The 14,848-nt window shown below is 38.7% G+C and overlaps 1 protein-coding gene across 1 annotated transcript; it reads left to right on the top strand.

The window, feature by feature from the left end:
- Positions 1 to 10,696: 10,696 nt before the first annotated feature.
- foxq1b (forkhead box Q1b) lies at positions 10,697 to 12,103 on the top strand. Its single transcript, XM_061976351.2, has one exon. It carries the CDS (start codon positions 10,787 to 10,789, stop codon positions 11,648 to 11,650), a length of 864 nt encoding a protein of 287 aa, XP_061832335.2. The 5' UTR covers positions 10,697 to 10,786; the 3' UTR covers positions 11,651 to 12,103.
- The last annotated feature ends 2,745 nt before the right edge of the window (positions 12,104 to 14,848 follow it).

The following is a 14,848-nucleotide window of genomic DNA, read 5'->3' as shown; positions in this document are numbered from 1 at the left end:
CAGGCACCAAATATTGAAAAGCAAATATTTCTAAAAGGGTGATTATACAAAACCCAAAACCAGTGAAGTTGGCACGTTGTGTAATTCGTAAATAGAAGCAGAATACAATGATTTGCAAATCCTTTTCAACTTATGTTCAATTGAATAGACTGAAAAGACAAGATATTTAATGTTCGAACTGGTAAACTTTTTTTTTTTTTTTGCAAATAATCATTAACTTAGAATTTAATGGCGGTAACACGTTGCAAAAAAGTTGGCACAGGGCATTTGTACCACTGTGTTACATGGCCTTTCCTTTTAACAACACTCAGTAAACGTTTGGGAACTGAGGAGATCAATTTTTGAAGCTTTTCAGGTGGAATTCTTTCCCATTCTTGTTTGATGTACAGCTTAAGTTGTTTCAGTCCGGGGTCTCTGTTGCTGTATTTCACGCTTCATATTGCGCCACACATTTTCAATGGGAGACAGGTCTGGACTATAGGCAGGCCAGTCTAGTACCCGCACTCTTTTACTATGAAGCCAAGCTGTTGTAACACGTGGCTTGGCATTGTCTTGCTGAAATAAGCAGGGGCGTCCATGATAACGTTGCATATGTTGCTCCAAAACCTGTATGTACCTATCAGCATTAATGGTGCTTTCACAGATGTGTAAGTTACCCATGTCTTGGGCACTAATACATCCTCATACCATCACAGATGCTGGCTTTTGAACGTTGCCCCTATAACGATCCGACTGGTTCTTTTCCTCTTTGGTCCTGTGGTTGTGTCCACAGTTTCCAGAAACGATTTGAAATGTGGACTCGCCAGACCACAGAACACTTTTCCACTTTGCATCAATCTAGACCAATCCAATCCACTTTATTTATATAGCACATTTAAACAACAAAAATGTTTCCAAAGTGCTGCACAAAAATACTAAAAACAAGATTCAAATACTATCCTTAGTCCAATGACTGAATAAAAACAAAATAAATAAATATAAAACCAATATAAAAATAAATATCGGTCCATCTTAGATGAGCTCGGGTCTAGCGAAGCCGGCAGCGTGTATGGGTGTTGTTGGTAGATGGCTTTCGCTTTGCACAGTAGAGTTTTAACTTGCACTTACACATGTAGTGACAAACTGTAGTTACTGACAGTGGTTTTCTGAAGTGTTCCTGAACCCATGGGGTGATATCCCTTACACTTCCTTGTTGTCGCTTCTTGATGCAGTACGGCCTGAGGGATAGAAGGTCCATAGTATCATCACTTACATGCAGTGATTTCTTCAGATTTTCTCAACCTTTTGATGATATTACGGACCATAGATGGTGAAATCCCTAAATTCCTTGCAATAGCTCGTTGAGAAATGTTGTTCTTAAACTGTTCGACAATTTGCTGTATTTAATCACAAAGTGGTGACCCTCGCCCCATCCTTGATTGTGAATGACTGAGCATTTCATGGAAGCTGCTTTTATACCCAATCATGGCACCCACCTGTTCCCAATGAGCCTGTTCACCTGTTGGATGTTCCAAATAAGTGTTTGATGAGTATTCCTCGACTTTCTCAGTCTTTTTTGCCATTTGTGCCAGCTTTTTTTAAACATGTTGTAGGCATCAAATTCCAAATGAGCTAATATTTGCCAAAAATAACAACGTTTTCCAGTTCGAACGTTAAGTATCTTGTCTTCGTAGTCTAATCCTTTTCCACCTATATTGAATATAGGTGGAAAAGGATTTACAAATCATTGTATTTTGTTTTTATTTACGATTTACACTATGTGCCAACTTCACTGGTTTTGGGGTTTGTAGTTTATTTCCAATTTTGAACCACCACCATTGTCAAGGGCTAAGACAGAGGCAGCAGATGATATCGTTTAAAACCTTTACACACCAATAGCAGTCCTGAGCTCCAACAACATAAAAAATAAATCACACACATGCTTCCACATTGTCTGTTTTTAGTTCGGCACAGAAGCGTGCTGATTTTTTACAATGTGTAAAATACGGTATTTACTTTCTTCTAATTGGATTTAAGTTATTGGAGTACTACCTGCTAACAGTTTTTACTTTTTTAGGTTTAATTTTTAAGTCATTAAAGCTGTTTAAACAAAAGTTAAGTAGCTTAATGTTTCGCATTTGGTTTTCTTACAGTACCAAAAATGAACTGAACTGACCTTAAAACCGAAGTAAGTACTGTTACACCCATATTAATTACCTTTGAATTAAGGGTCTTGGTTTGGTCCAAGTCCAAAAAAGAAAGCGCAATTATTTGTTTGAAATATGCTATTCTGCTTTGTGATGACACTCAGGGTGCCCTGGAGCAAGGCAACAAACCCCTGTGTTCTCAACTAAGGAGCACAGTCACCATTTGCATGTCTGCAAGTGTGTGTGTGGGTATGCGTGGTATGCAACACAACACAAAGAGCAGGTTGTACATTTCATTTTAAATTAAGATAATATAATCAGTATTGGAAAAATAAATACAAATAAAAAACCTATGATGAATAAAACATTTTACACATGTACAGGTGGCTACTTTGTCAAGGACAACATCTAAGTGTGAAATAAACACATATCAGTTATTCCAATGAGGCATGTCTCGCATGAGAGTCTTTGTCAAAAACAAAATCTGCTGCAGGGAACCTTGGGAATTCCAGCTACGCAGCACCTTTTGTTTCTGTTGTTGCCTGCCATGCTTGCACACAGTTTGTACTTTGTTTATACAAAGACATCGGGGTTGGACACTCTTCACTCGAAGAGAAGAAAGAAACCAAAGATGAGATACAGGCAAGAAGTAATCCAGAGACATACAGACAAGAGTTAGCGTGTGAACACAAACCACGACAAAGGTGGGGTTATTTTTGGAGCCGTGAAGGATTTACCCAATGAATTTACATTACTGAAATTCCACTCGTGTCAACACTTCGACAAGTTGTTCACAGGAGACACTTTAAATGTCAATAGATGAGCTAAAACAACAAGGTGCCAATTTTAACAGAAGCACGTTAACATGGTATATAAGCATGTGTGAGCTGAGCGGACACCTTGTGACCTTGTTGACTTCACTGCGCCACTTTCAAGGCATCACACATATCATCTGTCATTGTTTGATAAATGCAGTAAGAAAATCTTCCAACTCTGATATCAAATGACCAAGGTGAAAACAAAACAGAAAACATTGCGTTCACATCAACACAGGTGGTGTGGAGCCGCGTTCACACTGCAGGTACATTTTTTCCAATATGTGAGATGTCTGATTTTTTTCACACCAGTTTAAACCAGACCTGGGCAAATTAAGGCCCGGGGACCGCATGCCCGTGAAGCTTTTCAATCTGGGACATTCCCAAATAATTTTTTTAGATCTTTAAAATGGAAACTGTAGCTGCCATTATGATGTGCAGTGATGTTTTCAAATGACCGTAAGTCTTGAACTATACAAATTATTTCAAAGTTTGGAGTCTGTGCTTTTGCATGATATACTAGTTACTATGGTAATCTAATTAGTTACTATGGTAATCTAAGTCACAGCAGCTCAGACGAAGCACCAAGCAGTGTGGGTGGGAAGCGTTTCCACAGAGTGTTTCCAGAGCCAGCCTGAAATGCGGGTGTCAGGGACAGACGCGGAAGGAGATTTTTTCAACCAAGTTCCAAAGATTATTGATATATCAGATATATCAGATTGTAGGTGGGTTTTTTTTTTACTCTTCGCGTTCATATTTCGCTGTTTGTTGCATTTTTGTTGCGTTTTGCTTGATTGTAAAATATGTTGATCGAGAGAGGGTGTGACGTTCACATGTTGTCAATATTCAGTGTTTTATCGTTCATAGTTATTTTTGTAAATCCATCCATCCATCCAGCACCCCCTGTCCCTTTAGGGGTAACAGGGGGTGCTGGAGCTTATCTCAGCTGCACTCGGGCGGTTGGCGGGGTACACCCTGGACAAGTCGCCACCTCATCGCAGGGCCAACGCAGATAGACTATTGTAAATCCCACATTCTTTATTTTCATGTACATTCTGGGTGTCTCATTCAGTAAACAAATTTAAAGTTCCATTCCGTTTTTTTAAGGCGGTCTGTCATAACGTTTTTAGCGTTCAATCAGACATTATTGTGAGGTTTTGTATTAGTGTTCCTGAAAATCAGATATATACTGGCTCCCAGACACATTTTTTTTCCCTCAAAATTTGGCCCCCCGAGTCAAAATAATTGCCATAATAATTGGTGTAAAAAGTACAATTCCATTTTTTCCAAACCTCTTTCGTATGTGGGCGTAAATGCGATACACATCCAATGCGACTGACATCTGGATGCTCGGATCGTATTCATCTGACTAATATGTCATCAAAAGGCAACAAACATCCCATTCTTGCCAAAATAGCTAGCCGTCATAAAAAGAAATGAGCAGAAAAATGTAAATGTTTTAAATTACAATTCAGGTCAATGTCCCATCACTCTACAAACTCCTCTGAGCAAACGTTAAAGCATGTTTCGCACAAACTGCGAGAGCAGGAACAAATCTTCCCTCCTTCCTTTTTAAAGAACTGCACTTTTTGTGGAATATTGCCTATCATTCACAATCCTTATGTAAGACAAATATGTTGTTGTTATTTTTTGCACTCTAATGAGTAAATAAATGTGAGCAAAAGTCTACTTACTATGGAGCAGGGGACTCGCTTTATTAGGACTATAAAATGCTTAAAAAAAAATCCAAACACTTCCATTAAGGTTTTATGTATACACTGTAAATATATATGAAATGTAGTAACGGAAACATTGATAATAAGATCCAATATTACGTATTTTGGTCATTTAAACATAGAACGGCGTATTAGATTCACAAACGTTCACTTTTTTTCATTTAACATCATCACTAATTACTACTCCCTGCAGACGTCATGAGTGCCAACAAATATAATTAAACATCACTTACTGTACAATATCTGCTGTCACTTGCCTGTGGACTGTTGGGCTCTTGATATATTCTCGTTTAGATGAAAAAGACTTATAACACTCGCAAAGAAAATAGGGGGGTGAAACAAACCATCTTTTGGGGTTGTGTTCGCCATTTCTGGCTCTCAGTTGGCTGTGAAAGTGTCAGGAACTCGCATGGCTGCAGTTGTAGTGACCCAAGATGCAGGAACCAGGAGGACGACGAGCAGGTAAGATGATTTTTATATGATAAACTGAGGAGAAAGCAGTCTTGCATGTAACAGTTCACAAACAATAGTCAATCCTTGAGCACTGAGAAGCAGGCGAGGCTGGCATAAATGGAAGCCCGCTGATTAGCACCAGGTGTGGACCGGCTGCCAATCAACGGCAGGTGAGGAGAAAACAGCGCTCAGCGGGACAAGCAGGAAATAGAACTAAAATAAAAGCACTGCTAGGAAATAAACACAAAACAAGGAAGCACAAACAGAAATGAAGTGAGAGATCGTCACAGAAAGTGTACAATCTTCTCAGTTTATACATCCTTTTATTATCCATGTGAGAGGAATGATTTATAATCTAGAATAAACTTTCATGATGTCCGAGGCGAGAAAGCGGCTCACCAGCTGATGACGTCAATACAGCAGTATTAGGAAGTTACCCCATATTGCACCACACATTTTCAATGGTAGACAGGTCTGGACTAGTACCCGCACTCTTTCACTACGAAGCCACGCTATTGTAACACATGCAGAATGTGGCTTGGCATTGTTTTACTGAAATAAGCAGGGGCGTCCATGATAACGTTGCTTGGATGGCAACATATGTTGCTCCAAAACCTGTATGTATCTTTCAGCATTAATAGTGCATACACAGATGTGTAAGTTACCCATGGCTTGGGCACGAATACACCCCCATACCATCACAGATGCTGGCTTTTGAACTTTGCGCCTATAACAGTCCAGATGGTTCTTTACCTCTTTGTATCGGAGGACACAACGTTCACAGTTTCTAAAAACAATTTGAAATGTGGACTCGTCAGACCACAGAACACTTTTCCACTTTGCATCAGTCCATCTTAGATGAGCTCGGGCCCAGCAAAGCTGGTTGCGTTTCTGGGTGTTGTTGACAAATGGCTTTTGCTTTGCATAGTAGAGTTTTAACTTGCACTTACAGATGTAGTGACAAACTGTAGACTTAGACTTAGAGACTTAGACTTCCTTTTATTGTCATTCAAATTTGAACTTTACAGTACAGATAAGAACGAAATTTCGTTGCATTAGTTGTTGTAGTGCAGGATAAAAGAGCAATAAGGTGCAGATATAAATATATAGATTACTGTACAGATAAATATATTGCATTTTGGCATATGCATCCACGTTTATGGATGTATGTTATATTGTCTTTATATTCCAGCAGATTAACTGTAGTTACTGACAGTGGTTTTCTGAAGTGTTCCTGAACCTATGTGGTGATATCCTTTACACACTATGTGGTGATATCCTTTACACACTGATGTCGGTTTTTGATGCAGTACCGCCTGAGGGATCGAAGGTCACGAGCATTGCCGCTTACGTGCAATGATTTCTCCCGATCGTCTGTACCTTTTGATGATATTACGGACCGAACATGGTGAAATCCCTAAATTCCTTGCAATAGCCCATTAAGAAATGTTGTTCTTAAACTGTTGGACAATTTGCTCACGCATTTGTTCACAAAGTGGTGACCCTCGCACCATCCTTGTTTGTGAATGACTGAGCATTTCATGGAAGCTGCTGTTATACTCAATCATGGCACCCACCTGTTACCAATTATTTGGGATTATACAAATAAGTGTTTAATGAGCATTCCTCAACTTTCTCAGTCTTTTTTGCCACTTGTGCCAGTTTTTTTGAAACATGTTGCAGGCATTAAATTCCAAATGAGCTAATATTTGCAAAAAATAAAGTTTCTCATTTCACACATTAAATATCTTGTCTTTGCAGTTTATTCAATTGAATATAGGTTGAAAACGATTTGCAAATTATTGTATTCTGTTTTTATTTACGATTTACACAACGTGCCAACTTCACTGGTTTTGGGTTTTGTAGGTCGTTAACATCAGCGCTTTAATAACAGTATCGCTAGTACTTAGTTAATATTCAGGTCCAAAACAGTATAAATAGAGTATTGGTGGCTATCTAGTGGGTTTAAGGTCAGAATAGATGTAATAGACACATTGGCTCCATTGCAAAATGATTTTTATCTACGTTTATTTACGATGCAGAAAGGATTGTGAATTATAGGCAAAATTCCCAAAAAATTAATTTGGTGAATAACTGTTGTAAACTGTTGCACAAAATCCTTGCCACAAATGCACCAGGACTGAGACCTGAACGAAATTGGAGCGATGTTTATTTCCGTGAACACAATACACCACATGTGACGTCATGAATAATACACATGAGGATTCTTTCATATTAGACATCATATTATTTTTTGGAATGTGAACGATTGCATAAAAAGATCGGATTTCACAAAAAAAATCAAACATACGAAAACAGCCTAGTTCTTACAATCTATAAAAATGTTAAGTTACGCATCTTCATCCTTTCTCTTTCATTTTTAGGAATTTACCAATATCAGTAATCATTGAGAAATGAAGAAGGGTTGGTATTAAATGAGCTCTGCTTCTTCCTACTCCTTTTATTGTAGATATTTGGAATTGTTGATAAAATGAAAATTGATAAATTAAACAATTTCCACGACATGAACTGATGGATAAAGGTACATAAACTATTGATATTGCCATAGACTTTATATTAGAATGTTTTTATTGTGTTTAGCTTTTTGTTTTGCTTTTTGTTTCCTGTGACTTAGTTTAGTGACTAGGGTGGAGCTACTAGGCAGGTAGAGGCTATCAGCAATCGATTCCTTTTATGAACCCTGTGTCCACAGCAGGAAGGCGCCATGGTATTCTTTCTTTTACCCCTGCATGTTTATTCGAGTTGCATTTTCATTTCCTAACATTTCCAAGTTCTTCTTGTTATGTCCAGCTTTCTAGCTGTGTTTATTAGGGATGTGCAATACCACTGAATTTTTTTCCGATCAGATATTTCAAATTGCATTAAGAATACAATGATTTCTGTAATATTATAATTTTTTATTATATATTATTTGTTATTATTATTATTATGGGCCCGCTGCAATACAAACAGCCCATATTATTATTCCTCAAACTTCAACTTGTATTGTTATAGTTCCGCATGTTTCTCTTACGATTAATACGAGACGGATCAGCCAAGGAACCCCCACATATGTTATAATGTCAGAACGGTCTCACTCGCGTCTACAGCGGTACTTTAAGTTAGCAAAATTTCGTGTTACCATCGTGACGCTATTCAGGAATTAAAAAAAGGCCTATTTAATGGGTACATACCCTTTTATGGACGATTGCTCTGAGACAAAGGTCAAAAATACAAGATTACCTCCTCTTGTAGCTCAGCCATTCTTTCACGTAGTTCGGTGCTTGACATCTCATTTTGTTCACACACTTATCTACTTTCGACACAAGCTAACTGATGTAGCGACAAACTGTAGTTACTGACAGTGGTTCTCTGAAGTGTTCCTGAGCCCATGTGGTGATATCCTTTACACACTGATGTCGCTTTTTGATGCAGTACCGCCTGAGGGCTCGAAGGTCCGTAATATCATCGCTTACGTGCAGTGATTTCTCAAGATTCTCTAAACCTTTTGATGATATTACAGACAGCAGATGGTGAAATCCCAAAATTCCTTGCAATAGCTGGTTGAGAAATGTTGTTCTTAAACTGTTCGACAAATTGCTCACGCAATTGTTCACAAAGTGGTGACCCCTACCCCATCCTTGTTTGTGAATGACTGAGCATTTAATGGAAGGTGCTTTTGTACCCAATCATGGCACCCACCTGTTCCCAATTAGCCTGTTCATCTGTGGGATGTTCCAATTAAGTGTTTGATGAGCATTCCTCAACTTTCTCAGTCTTTTTTGCCACTTGCGTTTTTGAAACATGTTGCAGGCATCAAATTCCAAATGAGGTAATATTTGCAAAAAATAACACACTTTTCCAGTTTGAACGTTAAATATCTTGTCTTTGCAGTCTATTCAATTTAATATAGCTTGAAAGAGATTTGCAAATCATTGTATTCTGTTTTTATTCATGATTTACACAATGTGCCAACTTCACTTGTTTTGGGGTTTGTACATGATACTGATAAAGCATGTTCCTCCCGAGGTCACAAGAGCCCCTGGCATCGCCCTCTCCCACATGAGGGCCTCGGCGCCCCACTATTTGAGAAGGACTGCCATAATTTGGATTCACATCACAAACGTTATTCTATAAAACTGTCTCCACTATTGAATTATGTTTTTTATTTGCTATAGTTTAATATTTTGTTTTTTATTCTATGATATATTTGTTGTTCCCTCGCTCGTGTTTTGCTAACATAAATCAAGTCTACCAAGTACGAAGGAGTCAAAAATGGAATTATTATGTTGTAAAATGTTAGCACTTAATGTGAACGTTGCATTGTAGCTGCTGGTGTGAATAGAATAACCATTTTTCATTATTTAGGTAGTTACACAAATAAGATCATTATTTAAGTTCTCTGTCATTGTCTATGTCTGTGGTTCTCAACCTTTTTTCAGTGATGTACCCCCTGTGAATTTTTTTTTTAATTCAAGTACCCCCTAATCAGAGCAAAGCATTTTTGATTAAAAAAAAAAGATAAAGAAGTAAAATACAGCACTATGTCATCAGTTTCTGATTTATTAAATTGTATAACAGTACAAAATATTGCTCATTTGTAGTGGTCTTTCTTGAACTTTTTGGAAAAAAAGATAGGTTTTTATTTATATTTATAAAGGATTTTTGAATTGTTGCTATTTTTAGAATATATAAAAAAAAATCTCATATACCCCTTCAAGTACCCCGAGGGGTACGCGTACCCCCTCTATGTGACCGTTTTTTTTATTCATTGCATTGTAAAGAAAACTTAGGGGATAATGTTCTTTCTCTTTAGAAATACCAATATGTCTATTAAAATGTATCACATGTCTGGGGAAAAAAAGGACTGCACTAGGCTGTAGTTAGTTTTACCCTGCTTTTATATATGTATTTTAACTACTCTGCAGCACTTTGTGAAACTTGTTTTGTTTTTGGGGTGGCGTGGCTTAGATGATAGAGCGGCTGGCCAGAAACTTGAGGGTTCCTAGTTCGATTCCAGCCTCCGCCATCCTAGTCACTGCCGCTGTGTCCTTGGGCAGGACACTTCACCCACCGTGGTATAAATGTAGCTTAAATGTAGAAAACCGGTTTTCTCAATGTAAAGTGCTTTGAGTCACTTCACAAAAAGTGCTTTATAATTATACTTCACTTTTTTTCTAATTGTACTACATAAATAAAGTGTATAGGATAAAAGTACAGGAATGTTCACTTCATTTCAGTGTTTTATTTTTTGCTTAACAACTCACAATTATGATAAATTAAAGAAATAGATTTGAATAATTCTCCTGATACACACATTGGAATTCCAAGTGTTCAAACTTTGCTTGTATTAGCAGTTTGTTCAAGATAAATACGAATCAAAAGTCATCTATTGGTGTGCATCCTCAACACAGACAGACAGAAGCGGTGTTTCCACTCCCTGGATTGTAAACATTGCATATCACTCAATCGTTTCAACGCACGAGCTGGAAGCTCCACCCCTGGGCCGTCCCTTGGCGCACTATTATATAATGGCAACGTCGGCGCGTCTCAGGAGACAGCTCTTTTCTGTGCTGCTCCAGACACAGGTGCTCCAGGCAACTCTTCCCACAGACAGTCTTCTGTCAGGTCTTGTCACCTTCTTTGTGTGGGAAAAATGAAACTGGAAGTTTTTTCCGCACATCACTTTGCTCAGAAGCCACTGCAGGAATTGTGCATGAAAACACACGCGGGGATTCCGTCTCCCCTGTCCGGAGACGAACTGGGGTCAGACGGGGACTGCGTGGCCAACAGTCCACCACCTGCTGTGACACAGAGCGCCGACCTGAGCAAGGGGCAGCCCTACACCCGCAGACCAAAGCCTCCTTACTCTTACATCGCCCTCATCGCCATGGCTATCCGGGAGTCCAACAAAGGCCGTCTCACCCTCGCGGAGATCAACGACTACCTGATGAAGAAGTTTCCCTTTTTCCGCGGCACCTACACCGGATGGAGAAACTCTGTGCGCCACAACCTGTCACTCAATGACTGCTTCCTCAAAGTGTTGCGGGACCCGTCCAGACCTTGGGGCAAGGACAACTACTGGATGCTCAACCCTCACAGTGAGTACACATTTGCTGATGGGGTGTTCCGCCGCAGGAGGAAGCGCATCACCAAGAGGTCCACAAAGGAAGAGAGTCGGGACATCGCTGGAGAAGACACGCATTCTCCCGCCCAGGAGGAGAGCGTGGGACCCAAGTTCTCCAGCTCCTTCGCCATGGACAACATCCTCAGTAAACCCTTCAAGCGGAGGGAGGACGACTGCACGGATGCACAAACACGCGGGTTGTTCTGGCCCACGGGGGCCCACGTGCTGCAGCTTCCCTATGCTAACTACCCGCTGCATCTCAACTACCTGTCCGAGACCGGCAGGGATGACGTCACATACTTCCATTACATGGCCAGAACTGAGGCTGCGTTCCACGCGCTCAAGACGCCCCGGAAGGCGAAGGGCTTCCATATAGACTCCCTGCTGTCATAAAACACACGGCGGGCTATACACAAAATGTGCACTTTTGTGCTCGTGCTTCAGTTACTCTGAAGTCAACACGACTGCAGCATTAATCACTAATAATGAAAAAAGTTGTCATTGTAGGGGTGATCAACGCTATCCCAGGACATTTCATTGACGAGAAAGTGTGTTTTTGAGTGTGCGGGCGTGGGTGTGTGTCAGAAGTGTTTGTTTTCTTGTGTTCATCTGTCGTTTCTACTGCCCCTTTGATGGTACAACCAATGACCATGCTGAAACATAAAGCAATTAATGTATTTATATGTAGATAACTTGTATGACATGTTGTATGTCATATTGTACACACATGTATGGAACGACAGAGCTATATGCAGGATCACGTATGCTGCACTAGAAACGCCTGGTATCCTCCAATGTTTGACTCATGCATGCCTGGTAACTTGAATAAAACAAGTTAAACAATCACCTTTGTCTCATTTCTAAAAGAGGAATGGTGTAGGCCTATAAACACATGCACACACACACACACACACACACACACACACACACACACACACACACACACACACACACACACATACATACATATATTTGTTTATGTATATATATATATATATATATATATATATATATATATATATATATATATATATATATATATATGTACAGTACAGGCCAAAAGTTTGGACACACCTTCTCATTTCAATGCGTTTTCTTTATTTACATTGTAAATTCTTAAAGAGGAATGGTGTAGGCCTATAAACACACGCACACACACACACACACACACACACACACACGCACACACACACACACACACACACACACACACATACATACATATATTTGTTTATGTATATATATATATATATATATATATATATATATATATATATATATATATATATATATATATATATATGTACAGTACAGGCCAAAAGTTTGGACACACCTTCTCATTTCAATGCGTTTTCTTTATTTACATTGTAGATTGTCACTGAAGGTATCAAAACTATGACACCTGTGAAGTGAAAACCATTTCAGATGACTACCTCTTGAAGCTCATTGAGAGAATGCCAAGAGTGTGCGAAAAAGTAATCAGAGCAATGGGTGGCTATTTTGAAGAAACTAAAATATAAAACATGTTTTCAGTTATTTCACCTTTTTTTGTTAAGTACATAACTCCACATGTGTTCATTTATAATTTTGATGCCTTCAGTGACAATCTACAATGTAAATAGTCATGAAAATAAAGAAAACGCATTGAAATGAGAAGGTGTGTCTAAACCTTTGGCCGAAAATGGATGGCTATATATATATATATATATATATATATATATATATATATATATATATATATATATATATATATATATATATATATATATATATATATATATATATATATATAAGCACACACACATGTATATACTGTATATATAGGTCTATACAATCAATAATCAATAATAATACAATCACAGCCAACAATATTGCATATAGTGAGCTTTATTATTATGACATAGGACATAAGACGTATGTCAAATAGACATTAGGCCTAATATATATTGTGCACGTTTTATGTTGTATGGTGTGTAAACACTAAGAAACATACATTTTAAAAAGGAAAATGAATAAAATTGTAATGGCTAATAGCTAATTTGGCTCAGTTAAGTATATAACAGTATCGCAGTGCAAATCAGCATTATACATAAATTATTTATTTAATACATATTAGTATTGTATTGATTTTGTAGTATTAGTGTTAGTAGTATTTGTAATTATGTCATACAGTACTTCCTGCTTATATTTTGTTATAAAAAACAAATACATTACGCAATATCCACACATAACTATATCCATCCATCCATCCATTTTCTGCCGCTTGTCCCTTTTGGGGTTGCGGGGGGTTGCTAGAGCCTATCTCAGCTGCATTCGGGCGGAAGGCGGGGTACACCCTGGACAAGTCGCCACCTCATCGCAGGGCCAACACAGATAGACAGACAACATTCACACTCACATTCACACACTAGGGCCTATTTAGTGTTGCCAATCAACCTATCCCCAGGTGCATGTTTTTGGCGGTGGAGGAAGCCGGAGTACCCGGAGGGAACCCACGCAGTCACGGGGAGAACATGCAAACTCCACACAGAAAGATCCCCAGGACTACTCAGGACCTTCGTATTGTGAGGCACATGCACTAACCCCTGTTCCACTGTGCTGCCCCATAACTATATTAACTTCGATCAAATGTATAAAATTAAGCAAACTGTAGTTAATATTAAGAATAGAAAACTGAAGTGCTATCAAGAAATAAACGTATTGATCTGTTGTCAAAATATTGTTCGACACATACAACACAAACAATGCAGAGGCCCAGTTGCTCTCCGCGGTCCTGAAACCCCCAAATAATTTCTACCTCCACCCCAAAACCGTCATATATAAAACCTTGTTTACAATTTGCCTTTTATAGTCCCACAGAACACTAGAATCAATGAATTCAGTATTCTAATATTCACTGTAAAATATGCCATATATATGAAATCACTCCAGGGGTTTTGGGGTAACAAGGGAACATGTTATACTTGAAATGCGGCAATTAATTACAAAGATTGTTGTGCAACGAAAAGGAAATCTTTAAATGCATTCCTTAGTTCATTAGAAACATACAATTCCAATTTGTTTGTGTGCGTGCGTGTGTGCGTGCGCGCACCTGTCATGTGCAGCGCACATGACAGGTGACCTCCTCATGTTCTCGGGGCAATGCTGACACCTGCAGGTGAAACGCAAGAATAGCACACCTGGCGAATGGTGTAGTTGTAAAATGAGTGACCCAGTTTTACCTCAACAAACTACAAGGTCCACTCGCATTAGGCTTATAAAAGGACACGTTTCAAGCAGACATAATGTTAAAAAGCTGAAGGCAAACAATTCGTCACTGTGGTGGACCCGAACCATGCCAAACCTCCCACAGTCCTGCGGGGGCGTTCCCGAAGTTTCCGGCACCGGCAGATGAATAGCAGGCGGGGTAAAAAGGTAAACAATATTCATGCAAGTATTTTTTGAGGAATTGCAATTACATGCATATTCAAATAACTTTATTTTTTATTTTTTATAGAAAGCACAATTAAAACATTGTAATTGTAATATTTTAGCAGGTGTTATAATTATGCATGAGACTTTAAACTGTTTTTAACTTTTTAACTGCCTTTT

The sequence above is a fragment of the Nerophis lumbriciformis genome, linkage group LG14, assembly GCF_033978685.3.
Source record: "Nerophis lumbriciformis linkage group LG14, RoL_Nlum_v2.1, whole genome shotgun sequence".
Classification (NCBI taxonomy): domain Eukaryota; kingdom Metazoa; phylum Chordata; class Actinopteri; order Syngnathiformes; family Syngnathidae; genus Nerophis; species Nerophis lumbriciformis.
Note: the sequence above shows the minus strand (reverse complement) of the source record. Positions and strands in the feature narration are given on the sequence as shown.

Excerpts from the sequence above, each read along its gene's own strand:
- foxq1b (XM_061976351.2), top strand. The coding sequence starts at position 10,787 with ATGAAACTGGAAGTTTTTTCCGCACATCACTTTGCTCAGAAGCCACTG.